Below are 21,142 nucleotides of genomic sequence, written 5' to 3' on the forward strand. Positions count from 1 at the left end.
GAGCATATTTAGATTTCTCTAGTTAGTGGCAGGGCAAAAATAGGAAGGCTGGTAGTCATTGATCAAGTCCAGAAGACTGCTGTAGAGGCTGTGGTTTGGCTTGTGCAGCTGCTTGCTACAGAGGTTGTGGGTTGCAATTCTATTGTCATCTGGTCATCGTCCGTTGTGTATTCATTCTCTCACTTAAAAATAAAAATCATTCTTTCTTTCATTTTGTTTCAAATATAAAATCATTTTCAGATCTAAATAATTCATTAGAAAACTTATGTTTTGCTACCAGGAAAAAGGGACAATTTCACTTTGACGGTAACATTTTTTTCCTAAAAGTGCAATATTCTACTCTTTGTACAATATTAAAGTTCACAGTCATAGGATTTCATTTATACGTCTACGTTCTTTCAATGGAATTTAAGAGCAAAGTTAGACTCCTCCCCCAGACTGCCCAACCCATTAAAAAAAAAAAAAAAAAAGCCTCTGAGGTTTGGTTTTGTTTTGTTTTGTTTTGTTTTGGTGGCGCCAGGCAGCATGTGGGATCTTAGTTCTCCCACCGCGGATAGAACCCGTGCCCGCTGCAGTGGAAGCGCGGAGTGCTAACCACTGGACTGCCAAGTAAGTCCCCACCTCTGGTTTTTACTAAAATTATTTCTTTGACCAACTTCTCAAGAAGAGGAAAAGGACAAAAGGGCCCAGAGAGGTTAATAGACACCTGCCCGAGGGAGGCGGTGGGCGGCTAGCAGACGCCGGTTGGTGGGCGGGGTGCGGAGGCGGAGCTCGGGTGACGCGACGCTCACGTGACCGTTGGGCCCAGAAGTGGGCACTGGTCCGGGTACTGGCCCTCCCTCGGTGTTGTCGGACCCGGAGCCATCTGCGAGCCCCTGGTTGTTGCTCCTGATTTTTTCAGGTCAGTGTGAGGGTTCTCGTCGCTGCCTGTGGGACACCGGAATGGGGGAGGAACGGGCGCGGAAAGGAGAAAGGTTGGGGATGGGGTTCTGGTCGAGGGGAGCTGGCCAGACTGTAGCTAGAGATGGCGGTGGGATAACGGCTAAGGGGGAGCAAGCGGCCATTGGGCGGAGGGAGGGGAAGGCGGACACCCCAAGTACCCATTCCCCTTTCTCTACACATCCTCTTCTCTGCCCTCCGTCCATTTTGGAGCCGGAGATTGTGAGCTAGGGGGCGCCCCAGCAGTGAGGCAGTGGAAATAAATCCCCTCTGCCACTCTGCGTAGAGTAGAAAGTTGACCTCAAGGGTGGAGAGGCGAGTTGCCTTTGGGAGAGAAGGACGCAGAGATCCAAAATTAGTTTGGAAAACATCCTGGTCTGGCGCCCGAGGCGTGAAAAGAAATGGCGGCTGGGGTGCAGGGGGCGGAGTAGGGGGTGGGGGAGGGAAACGGTGGGTGAGGAGGGCAGGGATTCTGGAAAGGGACCCGATTCCCTGTGCATCCACCGATGCCCATCCCCGGTTTCCTGTCTGTCTGCAGGTCTACGTGTCTGTTGTTCCCAGCGCTCTACTGGGCTATAGAAAGAGGAGGAACCTGTCCAGAATCCCCGCAGGTCAGTGAAGGAAGAGGGCACTGGACAGGGACCCAGAGGGGTGGGGAGTGTGGAGGGACCGCCCGCGAAGAATTGGGGGGCCTCACTGCCCACTTCCCAACACATTTACACACTGCCGCGCTGAGCAAGCATAAGGAAAAATGGCAGGGCCTGCCAGGGAAGCGTTGTCTCACGTGTGCACGAGGAATGGTGAGGTACAGGGTGGGCAAAAGGCACTCTCGGAGGGCCAGGCCAGGTCAGGAGATCCCTGACAAACGGCAAGAAATGACAACTACTATCTGGACCTGCATTTCACCCCCAAAACCTCAGTCTCTCTTGTCTCCTCTTTGTCTTCTCTTCCCCCGCCCCACTCCCAGGACAGGAAAAGGAGGGGACACTCAACATGGAAAAACTCTGCAGTGAAAATGAAGCAAAGCCTGAGAACCAAGGCAAGATGGAAAACAAAGAACAGCCACTGGATGCAGGAAAACCAGGAGCAGCTTGTACTAAGGAAGACAAGGAAATGTTAGAAAACAAGGGAAGGACAGATCACAAGGGAAAGACAGATGAGGAAGTATTAAAGGTTAAGGAAAGGCCAGAGAATGAGACAAAGCCAAAAGAAGAAAACCCAGAGAGCCAAGGAAAGCCAGTGAGTGAGGAAAAAGCAAAAGAAAGTAAAGCAGAGAGTGAGGGCAAGCCAGAGAGCGAGGGAAAGCCAGTGAGTGAGGGAAAACCAAAAGAAGACAAGGCAGCCAGGGATCCAAGGGAACCCAGGGCTGGCGGGAAGCGCCCAGCTGGGGAGGATGTACCCAGGAAGGCCAAAAGAAAAACCAACAAGGGGCTGGCTCAGTGTCTCAAGGAATACAAGGAGGCCATACATGATATGCATTTGAGCAATGAAGAGATGATAAGAGAATTTGATGAGATGGCCAGGGTAGAGGATGAGGTGAAGAAAACCAGACAGAAATTGGGGGGGTTTATGTGGATGCAAAAAAGTTTACAGGACCCCTTCCACCCAAGGGGCCCAAGGGAACTCAGGGGTGGCTGCAGGGCCCCGCAGAGGGGCTTTGAAGACATTCCTTTTGTGTAGTGCATCTGGCAGGCATTTACCAGGCCTTGTGTTTTATTTAACCTTATGCTAATCCTATACTTTAGGTGTCGCTCTGATTATTCAACTGCAGCCCTCTGTTTCAGTAGCAGATTTTCATCCATTGCATGGAAAAATGTTTATGGTGCATTGTAAAATTAAAAACAAAAATAGTTTTCAGAACCATATATATGGCATCAGTCCATTTTTGTAAAACTACAAAGATACTTTACTAGTGATCCATGTACAGGAAAAACTGAAAACTGTCTACTAAAAAATCAGCAGCGGTTATCTGTGGGTGATTTTTTTTCTGTTTTTTGTTCATCTGTTTATATTCTCTTAAAAAAACACAGATTACTTTTTATCATAGCAATAATGAAAGATAAAAAATATGAAAGCAATATCAGGCAATCAAGTACTATTCAGTGAAGTGCCTTCTGAAGGCAATGGAGACAAATAAAATTTGTGTTGCCAGGATGTGAACTGAGTAAAAGTCACATTACCTCTGGGACTCAAAGGTGCAAGAATCAACTTGGCAGTTATTACAGATTTATTTTTGTAAGGGAGACCCTTGGCATCAGTGAATTGGGGATAAAACTTGCCTTCTAGGGCTGTGGAGAATACTCAATAAGATGCTGAGTATGTGAGCTGGTTCCCACCCTCTCCCCTGCACTAGCAGGGCCAGAGCCCCAGCAGATGTTTTGGAGAGGGCTGAGGAGGTTTCAAGTGTGTGCAGGAATAAGTCCGGACAGCTGTGAGGTGGGTGGCCCTCTCCAGCTGGGGTAATGTCATGACTCTTGGCTGGTATGCCTCTGCTTGTGGATACTGTACCCTCCTAAGGCTCCCACCACTGCCGATGGGCTGGAGACCATGATGGCCTAAAGCAACACCGTGTCACAACTGAAAGGTGGAGAATTCTCTACAGTAGAGTTCCCCTAACTCACCTGGGTAGCACCTGGTTGTCACTTGGGTCTTGCTATTTATAAAGTTCTTATAAAACATACCTTTCTAAGTATTTTGTTGGTTTGTGTGTGTTTCTGTGTACAGCCATCTGCACTGGATTTAGATACTGGAGATTGAGCCAGGAGAAAAATCTGTGACCAGATGCTGTGCTATTCTCACCTGTTAATCTCATGTCTGCTGACGCTTTTTTCTTAGAAGTTGTCTCCTAGGAAATTCCTGTTAAACCCTGGCTTATCATTACAGCAGACCCATCTACCTATGTGATTTTTTTTCCCTGTCTCTTCATTAGCCTTTTATTTGCTTATAGTGTTTCTTTAAATAAACGTTTAGGCCAGTTGTAGATTTACAGAATTATTACAATGATGCAGTTTCCATATACCCCATACCTGTTATTAACATCTTTTTAGCTTGAAGCGTTCATCACAATGAACCAATGTTGATAAATTATCATTAACCAAGATACATACTTTATTCAGAGTACCTCAGTTTTTCCCTAATGTCTTTTTTCTGTCCCAGGATCCCATCCAGGTTTTCATCTTACAATTAGTCATCATGTCTCCTTAGGCTCCTCTTGGCTGTGACAATTTCTCACACTTTCCCTGTTTCTTATGCCTTGACACTCTTGAGAAGCACTGGTCTGGTACTTTGATTAGTGTACTGCAGTTTCAGTTTGCTTGATTTTTCTCTTATGGTTAGACAGGTGTTAAGTGCTTTTTTGGGAAGAGGATCACACAGGCAAAATGGAATCATATAAAGGGTACATACTATCAATATTATCACTGTTTATGTTAATGTTGGTCACCTGGCTGAAGTAGTGTTCTCAGGATTCTACATGGTAAAGTTACTGTTTTATTTCTCCCTTTCTAGACTATACTCATTGGAAGAAAATCACTCTGCACAGTCTACACTTAAAAGACTGCAGTGTTATGTTCAATCTTGTTGAAGATGGAGTATCTCCAACATTTATTTGGAATTCTGCATATTTGATTTCTCCCCATTTATTTAATATACTTTGGACTATAATACTACTACATATATTTTCATTGCTCAAATTTTTCCACTTTTGGCCATTAGAAGTTCTTTCAGTTGGCTCTTCCATCTACTTAACATACCCCCATCATTGTGTACATGTGTGTGTTTTTATAAAACTTTGGTGCTATAAAATGGTCTAGTCATGTCTTGCATATTTCCTGCCCAAATCCTAGAATCAACCATTTCTCCAAGGGATCCTGGTACCTTTGGTTTGTACTAAAAACCAAGATTTAGGTGTTAAGTGTACACCCTACCATTTGGATATCATTGCTTCTAGGCCCTTTCAGTTGATAAAGAAGATATATATGCATCTCTTTCTGTCTCTCTCTCTCTCTCTCTCTCTCTATATATATATGTATATATATACATCTTTATATGTTTTAAAATATATATAGAGAAAATTTTGTCTTTAATCTTAACAGACTCTACTCATTTCCAAAGTTACCTGTATCGGTGCCTTATTCTTCCATCCCTTTCAGTGAAGTTGTTTCATGCATTTGTGATATACTTAGAGTCTTTTGTCACATTCTGTGTTGTGGGAATGTTGTTATAAATGCACTTTTAAATATCAAATTCCAGTTGTTCATTGCTGGTATATAGGAAAGCAATTAAATTTATATATTAACTTACATCCTGTGATCTTGTGACCAGGAGTTTGTCAATGCTTTGGCATTTTCTACATAGACCGTCATGTCGTCTGCAAATAGAGATAAATTTATTTCCTCAGTTCTAATCTGCACACTTTTTATTTCCTTTTTTGTCTTAATGCACTAGCTAGGACTTCCAGTATGATATTCAATAAGAGCAATGAGAAAGGACCTCCTTGCCCTGTTCCTGAGGCTCCAGGTGAAGTGTCTCCTTTTTCATCACTAAGTATAATGTTAGTTTCTTGGAGTCTTTGTTGTTCAGTCACCATGTAGATATTCTTTATCAAGTGGAAGAAGTTCCCCTCTACTCCCAGGTTGAAAGCGTTTATCATGAATGGTTGTTGGAGTCTGTCAAATACTTTTTCTGTATCAAATAATATCATTTAATTTTTCTTTTTTAGTCTGTTAACATGTAGTGGATTATATCGATTGATTTTCAAATGTTGAATCAACCTTGAACACCTGGAATAAATTTCAGTTGTTTGGCACATAATTTTTTATACATTATTGGATTCAGTTTTATAATACTTTGTTGAGGATTTGTGTCTGTATCCATTAGAGATATTGGTCTGTAGTTTTCCTTTCATACAGTATCTTTTATCTGGTTTTGGAATTAGGGTAATATTGGTCTCACAGAATGAGTCAGGTGTTCTCTACTTCAGTTTTATGGAAGAGATTGTGGAGAATTGGTATTATTTCTAACTTAAATGTTTGGTAGATTTCACTGGTGATTTCTAAATGTTTACTGGTGATCCTTAAATGTTTGGTAGAATTTGGTCCTAGTGATTTCTATCTTTGGAAGGTTATTAATTACTTATTCAATTTCTTTAATAGATACAGAACTATTCAGGTTATCTTTTTCCTCTTGTGTGAGTTTTAGGAGTTTGTATCTTTTGAGTAATTAGTCCGTTTCATCTTAAGTTACCTAATTTGTAGGCATAGAGTTTCTCATAGTATTACTTCATTACCTCCTTAATGTCCATGGGATCAGGAATGATAACCCCACTTTCATTTCTGATATTGTTAATTTGAGTCTTTCTTGTTTTCTTGGTTACCCTCATAAGAGATTTAATAATTTTATCCTTTCAAAGAACCAACTTTTGGTTTTGTAGATTTCCTCTGTTGTTTTCCTGTTTTTACTTTCCTTTGATTTTGTCTCTAGTTATTTCTTTTTTCCTGTTTGCTCTAGGGTTCAATCCCTGGGTTGGGAAGATACCCTGGAGAAGGGAAAGGCTACCCACTCCAGTATTCTAGCCTGGAGAATTCCATGGACTATACAGTCCATGGGGTCACAAAGAGTCGGACACGAGTGAGCAACTTTCACTTTCACTAGGCTTAAATTACTCTTCTTTCTTTAGTTTCCTAAGAAGAAAGCATAGGTTATTGATGGGAGAACCTTCTTTTCCATATATGCGTTTAAGCTAGAAATTTCCCTTTAAGCATCGCTGTTGCTTTACCCCAGACATTTTGATATGTTGTATTTTCATTTAGTTCAAAGCATTTTAAAATTTCTGTTGAGAATTCTTCTTTGACTCGTGTTATTTAGAAATATGTTGCTTAATTTCCAAATAGTTGGGTTTGCCGTCTATCCTATTATTGATTTCTAGTTTAATTCTACTGAGAGCATACTTTTATGATTTCTATTCTTTTAAATTTGTTAAGGTGGGTTTTATGGACTCTCTTGAGCTCATGTTCTATATGAGCTTGAATGTTGAATGGAATGTCCTATAAAGGTAAATTAAATCACGTTGATTAATAATGCTGTTCAGGTCGACTATGTATTAGGCGCTCAGTTAGGTGTCTGACTTTTTGTGATCCCATAGACTATAGCCCACCAGGCTCTTCTGTTCATGAAATTCTCCAGGCAAGAATACTGGAGTAGGTTGCCATTTCCTTCTCTGACTATATCCTTATTGATGTTCTGCCTGCTTAATCTGTCAGTTACTGATTGGGGGCATTAAAGTTTGTAACTATAATAATAGATTTGTCTGTTTCTCCTTTCAGTTCTATCAGTTTTTGCTTCATATATTTTGACACTTTTGTCATGTACATATACATGTTTAGGATTATTATATGTTTTGCTCAGAATTGATCCCTTTGTCATTATGTAGTGCCTCTTTTGGAGAAGGCAATGGCATCCCACTCCAGTACTCTTGCCTAGAAAATCCCATGGACAAAGGAGCCTGGTAGGCTGCAGTCCATGGGGTCGAAAAGAGTCGGACATGACTGAGCGACTTCACTTTCACTTTTCACTTTCATGCACTGGAGAAGGAAATGGCAACCCACTCCAGTGTTCTTGCCTGGAGAATCCCAGGGACAGCAGAGCCTGGTGGGCTGCTGTCTATGGGATCGCAGAGTCGGACACGACTGAAGTAACTTAGCAGCAGCAGTGCCTCTTGATCTCTGATAATTTTCCTTGTTCTGCTTTGTCTGAAATTATGTAACTACTCCAGCTTTCTTTTTTTGTCCAGGTTTTTTTTTTTATTAGTGCAGATCTTTCTCTGTTGCTTTACTTTTAACCTCTCACTCTTTATCGGGGCTTCCCTAATAGCTCAGTTGGTAAAGAATTCACCTTCAATGCAGGAGACCCCAGTTCGATTCCTGGGTTAGGAAGATCCCCTGTAGAAGGGATAGGCTACCCACTCCAGTATTCTTGGGCTTCCTTTGTGGCTCCAGTGGTAAAGAATCCACCTGTAATGCAGGTAGACCTAGGTTCGATCCCTGGGTTGGGAAGATCCCCTGGAGAAGGGAAAGGCTACCCAATCTAGTATTCTGGCCTGGAAAGTTCCATGGACTACAGTCCATGGGGTCTCAAAAGAGTTGGACACGACTGAGCAACTTTCACTTTCACTCACTCACTCACTATATTTAAAGTGGGCTTCTTGTACACAGCATATAGTTGGTTTTTTTAATTCACTCTGATAGTTCCAATCTTTAGTTGATGTATTTAGACCATTCATATTTAAAATGACTCAATATATTTGGATTTAGTATCAACCATGTTTATAACTGTTTTCTATTTGTTGCCAGAGGCTTCTTTTTCTGCCTTCTCTAGTTTATTTTTGCCTGCACCAGGTCTTAGTTATGACATGTGGGATCTTTCAGTTTAGTTGCAACATGTAGGATCTAGATCCCTGATCAAGGATCGAACCCATGTCCCCTGCATTGGGAGTGTGGAGTCTTAGCCACTGGACCACCAGGGAAGTTTGCCTTCTCTAGTTTTAATTGAGTATTTTACATGATTCCACTTGTCTTCTCTTAGTGTATCGATTATATTTCTTTAAAATTTTTTCAATGATTTTCCTCGAGTTTACATTTTTAAATAAGAACATTTTCAAATAACACTGTTCTGCTTCACTTATATGTAGTACAGGTACCTTAAGTGCTCATTATTCATTTCACTCATCCATTTCCTGCAATCACTTAATACACTGTTATTTTATTACTTTAGATAAAGAGTTGTCTTTTACATCAATTAAGAATAAGACAAAAGATTTCATTATACTTTCATTTATTGCATTTCCAGTGCTCTTCTTTTATGTAGACCTGAGTTGCAGGCCTGCAACATTTTTCTGCTGCCTGAAGAAAATCTTTTAACATTTCCTGAAGGAAAGGTTTGCTGATGCTGAATTCCATCAGTTTTTGTTTGTCTAAGAAAGTCTTTATTTCTCCTCCACATTTGAAGGATTATTTCACTGGATATAGAATTTTAGGTTAGTTTTTTTTTTTCTTTCAACATTTTAAATATTTACAGTTATAGAGACAGGAGTGTTAACACTGAAATGGAAGGTATTTTTTTTATTTCTTCTTGTAGTTCTGTCAGATTTATTTATTTTGAGGTCTGTTTAATAAATGCATACAAATTTTAAATATCATTAAGTGATGCTTATGTCTTGTAATGCTTTTTGCTTTAAAGTCTGTTTTGTTATTAATTTAACTATAATGGCTTTCTTTTGGTTAGTGTTTTCATGTTATTTTTCCCCTATGCTTTTACTTTCAGTTTTTATGTATCTTTATATTTCAGATATGTCTTTTGTAAATAGTATATAGTTGGGTTTTTCCAGTCCATAAATCTTTGTTTTTTAATTGCTTCATGTAAACCATTTACATTAATGTACTTACTGCTATTAATACTGGATATAACCATTGCATCACATTCCGTCTCTTATACCCCATCTGGTTTATGTTAGTTTTTTCTTCCTTAGGATTGATTATTTTCTTATTTTTGCCCCTCTCTTAGCTTAGAAGTTTTATTCTCTTAGTCTTCCTTAATTCCCAATAATCCAGTAATTATAGCATATTCTTGACTAACTAAAGGCTAACATTAATTTATACTTATACATACTCTTTATATAATGCCAGAACTTTAAATGCTTTTACTCTAGTCCTCTTGATTCCTGTGTTGTCAGTATGAATTAACAAGATAATATTATTTTATATAGTGTTGATTTAAATTTATAGATAAATATTTAGCCTTTTAATTGCTTTCTTTTCCTTCCTTCATCCCCAGTCTTCCATCTGAGATCATTTTCCTGTTATCTGAAAAGTGCCCCATAGAATTGAGTATTTCCTTTGGTTTCTGACTGCTGCTAGAAACTCTTTGTTTTGGTTTATTTATAAAGCTTTTATTTTGCCTTCATTTTTGAAGGGTATTTTTGCTGGTTATTTTCTTGGTTGGTATTTACTTTCTTTCAAAATACTAAAGATGTCACTTCACCATCTTCATGCTTTCATCATTGCTGTTGCAAAGCCAGTAATTAGCCAAAGTTTTGTTCCTTTTGAGGCATACTCTATCTTTTTGGCTATTTTTATGATTTTCTCTTTGTCTTGAATTCTCTGTAAATTCACTATTATGTATTCTATACACGGGCTTCTTTTTATTTATCCTGCTTGGGATTTGTTAGACTTCTTGGATCTATGGATCAATATCTTTCATCAGTTTTGAAAAATCCTCAGCCATTAAATCTTCAGAGATTGCCTCTGAACAGTACCATTTCTCTTTTCCTTTTGGAATTCCAATTGAACATGTATTAGACCTTATCCTACTGTCTTGTCTGTATTTTCCATATTTTTGACCACCTGTGCAGCCTTACAGATAATTTCATCTGAATATAATTTCCGGTTATTTAATTCTCTTGAGTTGCATCTAATCTGCTGTTAAAAGCCATCCACTGAGTTTCTAATTTCAGCTTTGTTATTTTTCAGTTTTGGAGTTTTCTTTTTTCCCTACTTTTTTTTTGGTTTTATGGTTCCATGTTGAAAATTTCAAGACTGGATTTTATTTATCTGAATACACTGAGCATTGTGGTTTTGTTGTTCAGTCACTCAGTTGTGTCTGACTCTTTGAAACCCTATGGACTGCAGCATGCCAGGCTTTCCTGCCCTTTACTGTCTCCCAGAGTTTGCTCAAACTCATGTCCATTGAGTTCATGATGCCAAGCACTGTGGTTTAGTAGTCTGTATCTGATAATTTGAATAATTCAAAGCTAATGGATCTGCTTCTATTGTCTGTTGCCTATAGTGCTTCTTATCTATGATGTCTCTTTTCTTTGTTTTTCTGGTTATCTTTGTGTATGGGCATTGTACTTAAATAGCTGTTTGTTGGAATAATTTGAGGCTGAGGTTGATGGAATCTTTCTCCAAAGAAGATTTTGTTTGCACTGGTTAGGCACATAAGGATACTTCCTGTCTAAAACCACCATAATCTATATTCAAAAATTAAACTTTACTAGTCCACCTAGACGGAGAAGGCAATGGCACCCCACTCCAGTACTCTTGCCTGGAAAATCCTATGGACGGAGGAGCCTGGTAGGCTGCAGTCCATGGGGTTGCCAAGAGTTGGATACGACTGAGCAACTTCACATTCACTTTCCACTTTCATGCATTGGAGAAAGAAATGGCACCCCACTCCAGTGTTCTTGCCTGGAGAATCCCAGGGACAGGGGAGCCTGGTGGGCTGCTGTCTATGGGGTCGCACAGAGTTGGACACGACTGAAGTGACTTAGCAGTAGCAGTCCACCTAGATGCTGCAAAGCCAAGCTAAAAGACTTCGTGAGGGCTAGTTTATTTCCAGTTTATAATTACCCTTAAAGTGAAACATTTGGAGTTCCTAGGAAACTCCTTCCCTTTTAATAAGACTTGGACTTTGAGTTTTGTTATTCTAGTGCTTTGAGTCTTCTAAAGCTTCAGTTCACTTAACACTGGTTTATTCCTTAACCTTTACTCCTTAACCATAGATGCCCTTAAGAAAAATACAGTTAACCTTATGAGTACTAAAAGAAAATGGGGAATTACTCTTTGACCTCATATAGGAAAAGAGTTTTTAACTATGAGTCAAAAATCTAGATGCAATAAAAGACAAATCTGATAAATGTGACTATTTTTTTAATGCATGGCAGAAATACATCATAAAAAAATAAAGCAACTAACAAGTTGGAAGTAAATATTTGCAACTTTTATAACAAAGGCCTAATATAATGTATAAAGAACACTTGAAAAGTGCGAAGGAGCAATAACCCAATAGAAGAATGTGGAAAAGGGACTTCCCTGGAGGTTCAGTGGCTAAGACTCCATGCTCCGAATGCAGGGGGCCCAGGTTTGATCCCTGGTCAGGGAACTAGATCCCACACGCCACAACTAAAGATCCCACATGCTGCAACTAAGACATGGTGCGGCCAAATGAATAAAAAATATTTTTTTTAAAAGAAAAAGATGTGGAAAAGACATGAACAGACAATTCACAATGATATTTAATTTGCTATTAAACAGAAATGCAAAATAAAATGCCATGGATATACTACTACTCACTTATCAGTGAAAATTAAAAAGTATGTCATATTATGTTGAAAACTGGGGAAATAAGCACTTACCTTTATTTTTGGTGGGAAAGCAAAAATGAGTCTGAGGTTCAGGGGAGGGGATAACCTGGATATGTAGATTTGGGAATCTGTGTTTACAGGAAAACGGACAGAGTCAGGGAGAGAGAACACATGGACTGAGAAGAGCTGAGGCTCAGGACACAGCTACACAAGGTGGCAGCGCAGGTCCCTGGTGGGACCAGCACCAGGGCTCTAGAGTCAGGAGGAGCTCGTCTTGAAAGCGGGCTGTGGGGCTGTGTGGCGCTCTAGGCAAAGTCTGGTACCATCCTTGTGATCAGCTGCTACAACTGGGGCTAATGGGCATCTCAGAGGGATGCTGAGCGAAGACCCGAGATGCTCCAGGTAAAGCACGTGCAGTCAGGAAACCTCTCCACTCCTGCTTTATCGGTAATGCCTCCTTCTCCAACTACCACCCTCCGCCGGCCCCCACCTTCCGGAGTTGTTGGGTCCCTCTGGGCTGGGGGCGAGGGAGTGGGGTGGGGGACCTGGTTCAGGTGATGCCACGCTCACATGACCGGCTGGGCGCCGACATGGGCAGCAGCCCCCATGCCCGCCCTGCCCATGCAGAACCAGTTCCCAGAGCTGCCCCGGTGAGGGGCGAGAGGGCTTAGGCAAGCCCAAGGAGGTACAGACCCGGCCTGGGCCCCACAGGTCAGTATGAAGGTGGTCACTGCTGGCGTCCTGGGCAGGGGTGGAAGCTGATGGGACTAGGATTCAGGAGCAGTGGGGAGAGACGGGGAGAGAGGAGGGGGTCCTGAGATGAATGTGGAGAATGGTGAGGCGCAACGTGGGCAGATGGCCCCGTCTCCTCCTCAACGGCCCTCCTCTGTGCCCTCCACCCACTTTTGAGCCTGAAATTGTGGGGGTGGGGGGTGTGCCCCTGCAGTGCGATGGTGAAACTTAGACAAATTCTGAAAATAATTCCCTTTCACACTCTGAGCCCAGGAGGAAATAATTGACCTCACGTAAAGGGGTAGGGATGCGGCTGGTTGCTTGCACAGGAGGAAGACACAGGGACCCAAAATAGTTTGGAAAGCATCCTGGTCTGGTGCCTGCGGCCTGAAAAGTAATAGTGGCTGGGATGCAGGAGAGGTAGGGGAAAAATTGGAGGATGAGGAGGGCCCGGATTCAGGAAAGGGACCCCAGCCCATGGACTGTGCAGTCCCTCTCTGTCTTCTGTCTGTCTGCAGGTCTGCATGTCTGTTCCCAACACTCTGCAAGGCTAGAAAAGGAGGAGAAACCTGGCCAGAATCCCTGCACGTCAGTGAAAAATGGGAGGGCACTGGACAGGCATGGGGCTGGGGGGCACAGCTTGGGCAGCATTTGAGGGCCCCACTTCCCATCCCCCCAGCAGATATAATATACACCCTCCCCACCACGCTAAAGGATGGTACAAGGTGGCAGGGCCTTCCACGGAATGGTTGGCTGTCAGTGCAGGAGGAATGGTGGGGTAAAGGGTAGGCAGAAGGTACACTAGGCTGGGCCAGGTCAGGGGACCACTGACGCAGGTGAGATGCCAGTGCTGTCCAGACCTGCCTTCCACCCAAGCCCTCAGTCTCCCTTGTCTCCTCTTTGTCTCTTCCACCCTCATCCCCCAGGACAGGAAAAGGAGGGGACATCTCAACATGGAAAAACTGCAATGAAAATGAAGAAAAGTTGGAAAGTGAGGGAAAGCCAGAAGATGAAGTAGAGCCTGAAAATGAAGGAAAGTCAGATGAGAAAGAAAAGCCGGAAGTGGAGGGGAAGTCAGAATAGGAATGAGAGCTCCAGAATGAGGGACAGCCGGACGATGAGAGACAACCCGCACATGAGGGACAACCAGCAGATGAGGGGAAGAAAGAAAAGCGGGGCAAGTTCGAAGCTGAGGGAAACCCACTCAAGAAGGGCAAGCCAGAGTCCGAGGCAAAGTCAGAGAGCCAGTTGTGTGCTGCCAAAGAGCGCCCTGCTGAAGATTATGTGCCCCAGAAGGCAAAAATAAAAACGAACAGGATTCCCCCAAGGACTATCAGCACAACTTACAGGAAAGGCATCTGGGAGGTGAGGAGATACTCAGAGAATGTGGAGATCTGTCAACGGCTCAGCTTCAGGAGCTAAGGAAAAGACAGAAAATGGGTGGATTTCATTGGATACAAAGAAATGTACAGGATCCATTCACCCCAAGGGGCAATGGGGTGTCAAGGGAATGAAGGGAGGAGGGAGGAGCCAAAGGGGCATACATGATATCCCATATCTTTAATGCCTTGGCATTTGATTCTGGTTTCTTTGATGAGAATATCACTGACCCTGCTTTCCCTGGCAGTCACTTGCCAGGCTATGTGTTTTATCCTCAAGCTGATACTTTGCTTTAGGTGTCACTGTCCTTACCAGCAGCCATTTGATCCAACTACAGTGCTCTGTGTTTCAGTAGGGGGTTTTCACCCACGTTCATGGAAGAGATGTTCATGGTACACTGTAAAAAGAGCAATAAAAAAACACTTTTCAGAACCACATGTATAGTATCAAACCAGTTTTGTAAAAGGGCTTCCCTGGTGGCTCAGACTGTAAAGAATTTGCCTGCAATGCGAGAGACCTGGGTTTGATCCCTAGGTCTGGAAGATCCCCCGAAGGAGGAAATGGCTACCCACTCCAGTATTCTTGCCTGGCAAATCCCATGGACAGAGAAACCTGGTGGGCTACAGCCCATGGGATCGTAAAGAGTCAGACATGACTGTGTGACTAACACTTTTCACTTTGTAAAAGTAGTAAATGTTTGCGTAATGCATTTGTGCACAGAGAAAACCATGAAAACTAAAAACTAGGTGATAGTTGTTTCCTGCATTGTAGCCAGAAAATAGGTTTTGCCTGTACTCAAAGATGAGTCCAATTATCAGATGGTACCTCCATGCCATTCCTCCACAGGTATGTCCATCCCCATGTTTTCCCCTAGTTGTAACCATGTCAGTGGGCACTGGCAGCCCTTCTCCTGGGTCCTCTACCATCCTATAGCTCCTCCCAACATGTGTGATTCTTTTTCTTGTCTTCACTCACTCATCTCTACTTTTTCTTAAATGATGTTTGTCATAATAAAAAAATTCCTAGAAATCAATACATGATAAAAAAAAATTGAAATGTTCAGTGAGTTTATGAGGGCAATGAAGATTCCTGTTGTCAGACTGTAAAATGATAAGTAAAACATTACATCTAGGACTCATAGCTCGAGGAATCAACCTGACAGTTACAACAGATCCATGTGCTCTAAAGGTCAGTCTTGTCATTTGTGAAATGGGAATAAAATTTGCCTCACAATCTGCTGAGTGGATCAGATGAGGTACTGGATATGTTAGCTGTGTTGGGAGAGCTCCTTTGTAGCAGTAGGACTCTGAACCTTGTCAGACACTCAGGAGAGAGCTGAGGGTAGGTCTCACCAATGCCTAGGAACAAGTCTAAGCAGCTGAGAAGAGACTGCCACTCTTCTCTGGATACTACCATATCTGCTGGGCATGCCTGCTCTGCCGGGCCCCGTACCCTCTGCTGACAGCTATTGCTATGATGGAGTCCTTATGGTGACAAAGCCCCTCTGGTTCCCTTTAGTCCCCAAAGGGTCAAAGCCCCTATTTGACTTCTATAGGAATGTGGGTAAATTCCCTCTCCCAACTTCAGAGTTGTATCTACCCTGGTGGCATTGCCCCAGGGCAGTTTGGGCTCCATTATATTACATAGTTCTTAGCAAAGTAGTCATTAACAATTTAGTTCATTTTATATTTGCTTATAGTACTTTCTTATCTCTTACAGGACTCATATATTTTGGGTCCCCTGGGGATTGTATCCTGAGACATATCTATGGATGAAACAGTGGATAATTATTTGAACTACACACCACAGTACCTCAGGGAAGCCATATCTAAATTTATATACCATTCTTAGTGTGAGTTTTCTCTCTAAAAAGTCTCCTGGTTGGTTTCCTACACAAATTCAAAGGACTTGTCCACACATAATCAGAGAGGGTTACACAACTGAGTTTCAAACTGAAAATATCCCTTCCCATTCCAGACCAATTCCAACTAAAAACTGTAACAGTGCTCTTAAAAATATTAAAAACTCTCAATGTTAGGGATTTTAATTTAACCCACTAGTATGTCGCTTTTTCCAAATGAGGACTTTCTTATTTACATATGTTTAATAAATTATGTGATACATATACTTAATTATGATTGAATCAGAAGCCCTGAGTTAAAAAAAGATACCCTGTTCATGGATTAGAAGCCTTGATAGTGTTAATATGGTAATTCTCTCCAAAAGTTATCTATAAATTCAATGTTATATGGAAAAGCAAAGGACACAGGATAGCCAAAATACTTTGAAAATGAAGAACACAGTTGAAGGACTTGTTGCCTGATTTCAGGGCTAACTAAAACTACAGTAATCAAGACTGTGTAGTATGGCATAAGGATAGACATATAGATTGATGGAATAAGACAGAATCCAAAAGTAGACCCACATGTATATTGTCAATTCATGTTTTAAAAAGGACCCACAGGAATTCAGTGGAGAAAGACTTTTCAACAAATGATACTAGAACAACTATGTCGTCTTGGTCAGTTTGGACTGCTATAACAAAAATACCACAGACAGGAATTTTTCATAGTTCTGGAGTGTGGGAAACCCATGATCAGATGCTGGCAGATTTGGTATCTAGTAGGGGTCAGATTCCTGGTTCATAACCAGATGTCTTCACATGACAGAAGGGGCAAGGGAGCTTTTTGGGGTCATTTTTATAATGAAGCTAATTCCTCATGAGGGCTCCACTTGCATGGCTTAATTGCCAAAGGCCCTGCTTCCAAATACCATCCAACGATGAATTTCGCAGTTACACAAACAATTCAGTCTATAGCAGACATCAGTATACAAAAAAAGTACCCTTGCCTCACACCATATACAAAACATGAATTAAAAATGGCTCACAGAACAAAATATAAAACCCAAAATTATAAAAACTTTATTTAGAGAATTCCTGGGTGATCCCAGTGGTTAGGATTCTGAGCTCTCACTGCCAAGGGCCTGGCTTCAATCCCTGGTCAGGGAACTAAAATCCCATAAAGCCATGTGATGTGGCCAAAAAAACCAAAACCAAAATAAAAATTTCATTTAAAGATAGGAACAATATGGAATAGTTTGTTGTTTCAGAGTAAACTATTAACGTTTATTAATTCTGAAGTAGTTTAAAGATTTTTTATTGTAATATTTTATTTTAGGCTGCATTGGGTCTTCACTGCTGCTTGGGCTTTTCTCTAGCTGCGGTGAGTGAAGGCTACTCTTTGTTGCAGTGCACAGGCTTCTCACTGTGGTGGCTTCTCTTGTTGCTGAGCACAGGGTCTAGGGCACTAGGGCTTCAGTAGTTGCGGCATGTGGGCTCTAGAGCACAGGCTTAATAGTTGAGGTGCACAGGTTTAGTTGCTCCACAGCATGTGGGATCTTCCCGAACCAGGGATTGAACTTGTGTCTCCTGCATTGGCAGGCAGATTCTTTACCACTGAGCCACCAGGGAAGCCCAGTTCAAAGATTTTTGAAATGAATTTTCTGTCACTATCTACTTCATAAGTTCCAGAGGTTTCTTCTATTAAGAAATGGGAAAAGGCAAATGCTAATTATAAAATATTACATGTAGACAATAAAATTTAAGATATCATTAGAAAAATAGGGAAAAGGGTAATCCTGGATTAGCATATGACATGAATTTGTGCCATATGACAATTTAAGATAATAACTGGACAATGAGGGTATTGACAAATTTCTGTGAAGTTCAAACAAGTCTAGAATATCTATATTAGTAACATATATCCATACATATATAACCTAAGAAAGCGTAATATTTCTTATTTGACAATGTTCCCCATGTATTTTAACATACCAAAAAAACCCCTAATTGTTTTAACATCTCTTTTATAAAGTGAGAGACAGTTTTTTTGAGATTTTCTAAGGACCCTCTGGGAAATCTCAAAACTAGTTTGAGGTCAAAAAGACTCCATTTAGATTTTGATTTTGGGAAGCTGCCAAAAATGTCAAAAAGTTTGAACATTTGATTAAACAGGATCACAAGTCAATATGAAACAATACTTAATTATCTATTTAACCAAAGGGACAATCAAAAAAATTTTAAGGTAAATACAGAAGGTTACAAAACTGTGAATGAAAATATAGCTCTTTTCACATTGAGAAGACTCAATTCTCCCACATAATCAAAGACCTGATAAAGACAACATGAAATACAAAAAATTCTTTTGGTAAGACAAAATCTTTGCTTTCCAGGCAGATTACCCAAAAGGTAAAGAAAAACATTTCACAATCTCTTATCCAGAGAAGATCAATAGTCCAAAAGACATTTTCTTTTTAACGGAGAGAAAACCAAACTAATTTTTCACCATTGTACTCCTCCCTCCCTCCCTCCCTTTCTCCCTACCTCCCTCCCTCTCTTCCTTCCTTCCCTTTCTTTCTTTTTTTCTTGCCATACCTCTAAAGCAAGCTAGATCTCACTTCCCCAACCTAGGATCGAATCCTTTCCCCCTACAGCGGAAGCATGGAGTCTTAACCACTGGACTGCCAGGAAAGTCCTTGTACCACTGTATTTTTGAGGTTAAAGCTCATTCTTTTAAAAACTTATAAATAAATCCATTCTAATCTTGGCCAGCTTGACCACACATAAAATTCCTTTCCCAAGATTCTGTTTACTGAAACTTTCTACCCACTCAGCCACTCAGGGTTTTTTTCCTGTATTTTCCTCTTCCTCATTCTAGAATACCAGTCATTTGACTTTAGAACAAAATTACTTTTTTTCCCTTAACAAAAACATGTCTTTCATACTTTTTATCCAAAACACACATCCTACTTTTTTTTAACCTACTTTTCATACATAGTTGTTTCCTTTTACCCTTATTGTTTCTAGTATTTTTAATTACATATATAGATTAGCATTCTTAACCCTTAGAAACCTTAATTTCTAGTGAAACTAAAAAGTAAACAATTGAGGACTGCCTGTTACTTAAGCATTCTATGATTGGCAAATTTATAAATATATTTCATAATTTCTAAAAGCATATTCTTCCTGACAGTGAATTTTCCAATATGGCACAACACATGTTTATACATCCAAATATCTTCAGTTCCTTTATAAGAAGATGCCAAAGTAGATAAACCTATGTTTAGTAGTTTGTTTCAGTATTTTATCTGAAAATGATCTAGATATTCAATGCATATCCATCATTAGTTAATATAACTTTTAAGTTTTCAAGTTATCAAAAAGATTTTTGAAACTATTTTTAAGTAGACATACCATGAAACATAATTACTGTGGAAAAGTTCATATATAAAGTTTTATCTTAATTACATCTACATAATTAACCTTTTAGATTACTCATGAAAACTTCTTGAAGCATTAAATAGCTAACCATCATCTCAAATTATTTTTCTTTCTAACAAATCCTGTAACAGAGATAATATGACTTTTAGTAAACCTGGGTAGAAAAAAAGCTGTATATTTGCATCATACTTAATGGTGATAACTCTGAAGACATGCCTGTTTTAATTAAACCAATGAAGTTAGACTAACTTTTATTTATGAAAGATTATCCTAGACCACATGAACTTGAAAAACATTTGAGCTAATTTCTGTATTTCTGAGAGAATACTTTAAAAAAAAATTTTTACTGGATCAACAGTCCAACTTTCAATTACCCAAATTCCTATTAAATTAAGATTCGGGGGATTCTGAATTGCATGATCTAAACAAGTTCAGCCCTGGGATTTCTTTGGAAGGAATGATGCTAAAGCTGAAACTCCAGTACTTTGGCCACCTCATGCGAAGAGTTGACTCATTGGAAAAGACTCTGATGCTGGGAGGGATTGGGGGCAGGAGGAGAAGGGGACGACAGAGGATGAGATGGCTGGATGGCATCACTGACTCGATGGACGTGAGTCTCAGTGAACTCCGGGAGTTGGTGACGGACAGGGAGGCCTGGCGTGCTGCGATTCATGGGGTCGCAAAGAGTCGGACACGACTGAGTGACTGATCTGATCTGAAACAAGTGTAAATTTTCTCCGCAGGAAGTTTACATCATCCTAATCCTACAGTTATTTTGGTAAATAGTCTGTCTACATAGTAAAAAGTAGCCAGGTACAAAATGAGCGCAGACATGAAAAAAAAAAATTCAGCAGAAACAACACACAGCAAATACAGATCTGTAGGAGTTTCAGATATTGGAATTATAAGACTCAATTTAAAAATAATTTTTCTGGGAATTCCCTGGCAGTCCAGTGGTTAAAACTGCACTTCCACTGCCACTACAGGGGCTGTGTTTGATCCTTGGTTGGGAAACTAAAATCCCATCTGCTGTCCAATGCAGCTAATAATAATAATTTTTCATACTAAATAGGAGATAAAAGACTGACTCATGGAAATTTCAGCCAGTAACTGGAAAGTATAAAAAACATGAAATAGGCCATTCTATAACTAAAATTTTTAAATTTTTTTTTCATTATAGTTGAATTACAATGTTGTCTTAATTACTGCTGTACAGTGAACTTAGTTATTTATATATATATATTCTTTTCATATTCTTTTCCATTATGGTTTTTCACAGGATATTGAGTATAATTCCCTGTGCTATAAGTAGGCCAATTTGCATCTGCTAATCCCAAACTCCCAATTCAACCCTCTCCCACCACCATTCCCCTTGGCAACAACCAGTCTATTCTCTATGTCTCCAGTTCTGTTTCTGTTCCATAGATAGGGTCATTTGTGTCATATTTTAGATTCCACATATAAGTGATATAATATGGTGTTTATCTTTATCTTTCTGACTTACTTCACTTGGTATGATAATCTCTAGTTGCATCCATGTGGCTGCAAATGGCATTATTTCATTCTTTTTTATGGCTGAGTAGTATTCCACTGTATATATGTACGACATCTTCTTTACCCATTCATCTGTCAATGGACATTTAGGTTGTTTCCATGTCTTGGCTGTTGTAAAT

The 21,142-nt window shown here is 40.4% G+C and overlaps 2 protein-coding genes and 1 long non-coding RNA gene across 6 annotated transcripts in view; 2 read left to right on the forward strand and 1 right to left on the reverse strand.

The window, feature by feature from the left end:
* Positions 1 to 474: 474 nt before the first annotated feature.
* LOC112577788 (transcription elongation factor A protein-like 4) lies at positions 475 to 2,804 on the forward strand. Of its 4 annotated transcripts, none has more exons than XM_044937611.2 (3): positions 475 to 609; positions 1,478 to 1,550; positions 1,907 to 2,804. In XM_044937611.2, the coding sequence occupies exon 3, from the start codon at positions 1,933 to 1,935 to the stop codon at positions 2,617 to 2,619; it is 687 nt and encodes a 228-aa protein (XP_044793546.1). In that variant the 5' UTR covers positions 475 to 609; positions 1,478 to 1,550; positions 1,907 to 1,932; the 3' UTR covers positions 2,620 to 2,804. The 4 variants fall into 4 exon arrangements, with proteins under 4 accessions (XP_044793546.1, XP_044793547.1, XP_025133124.1 ...); XM_044937612.2 differs by having other exon boundaries at positions 481 to 609; positions 1,912 to 2,804; XM_025277339.3 differs by lacking the exon at positions 475 to 609 and adding an exon at positions 766 to 901 and having other exon boundaries at positions 1,912 to 2,804.
* The window catches only part of LOC112582355, a 46,554-nt gene continuing 26,200 nt past the window's right edge, over positions 789 to 21,142 (reverse strand). Inside the window, exons 2-4 of the long non-coding RNA XR_003106896.3 lie at positions 14,501 to 14,585; positions 14,156 to 14,226; positions 789 to 927 (exon numbers count right to left, since the gene is read on the reverse strand). This is a non-coding gene — a long non-coding RNA (uncharacterized LOC112582355). The remainder of the gene's footprint in view (positions 928 to 14,155; positions 14,227 to 14,500; positions 14,586 to 21,142) is intronic.
* LOC102401246 (transcription elongation factor A protein-like 3) lies at positions 11,152 to 15,124 on the forward strand. The gene is given in 3 exon segments (XM_006080857.4): positions 11,152 to 13,396; positions 13,735 to 14,120; positions 14,123 to 15,124. Coding segments are annotated over 3 exon segments (735 nt in total). The 5' UTR covers positions 11,152 to 13,247; the 3' UTR covers positions 14,323 to 15,124.

The sequence above is a fragment of the Bubalus bubalis genome, chromosome X, assembly GCF_019923935.1.
Source record: "Bubalus bubalis isolate 160015118507 breed Murrah chromosome X, NDDB_SH_1, whole genome shotgun sequence".
Classification (NCBI taxonomy): domain Eukaryota; kingdom Metazoa; phylum Chordata; class Mammalia; order Artiodactyla; family Bovidae; genus Bubalus; species Bubalus bubalis.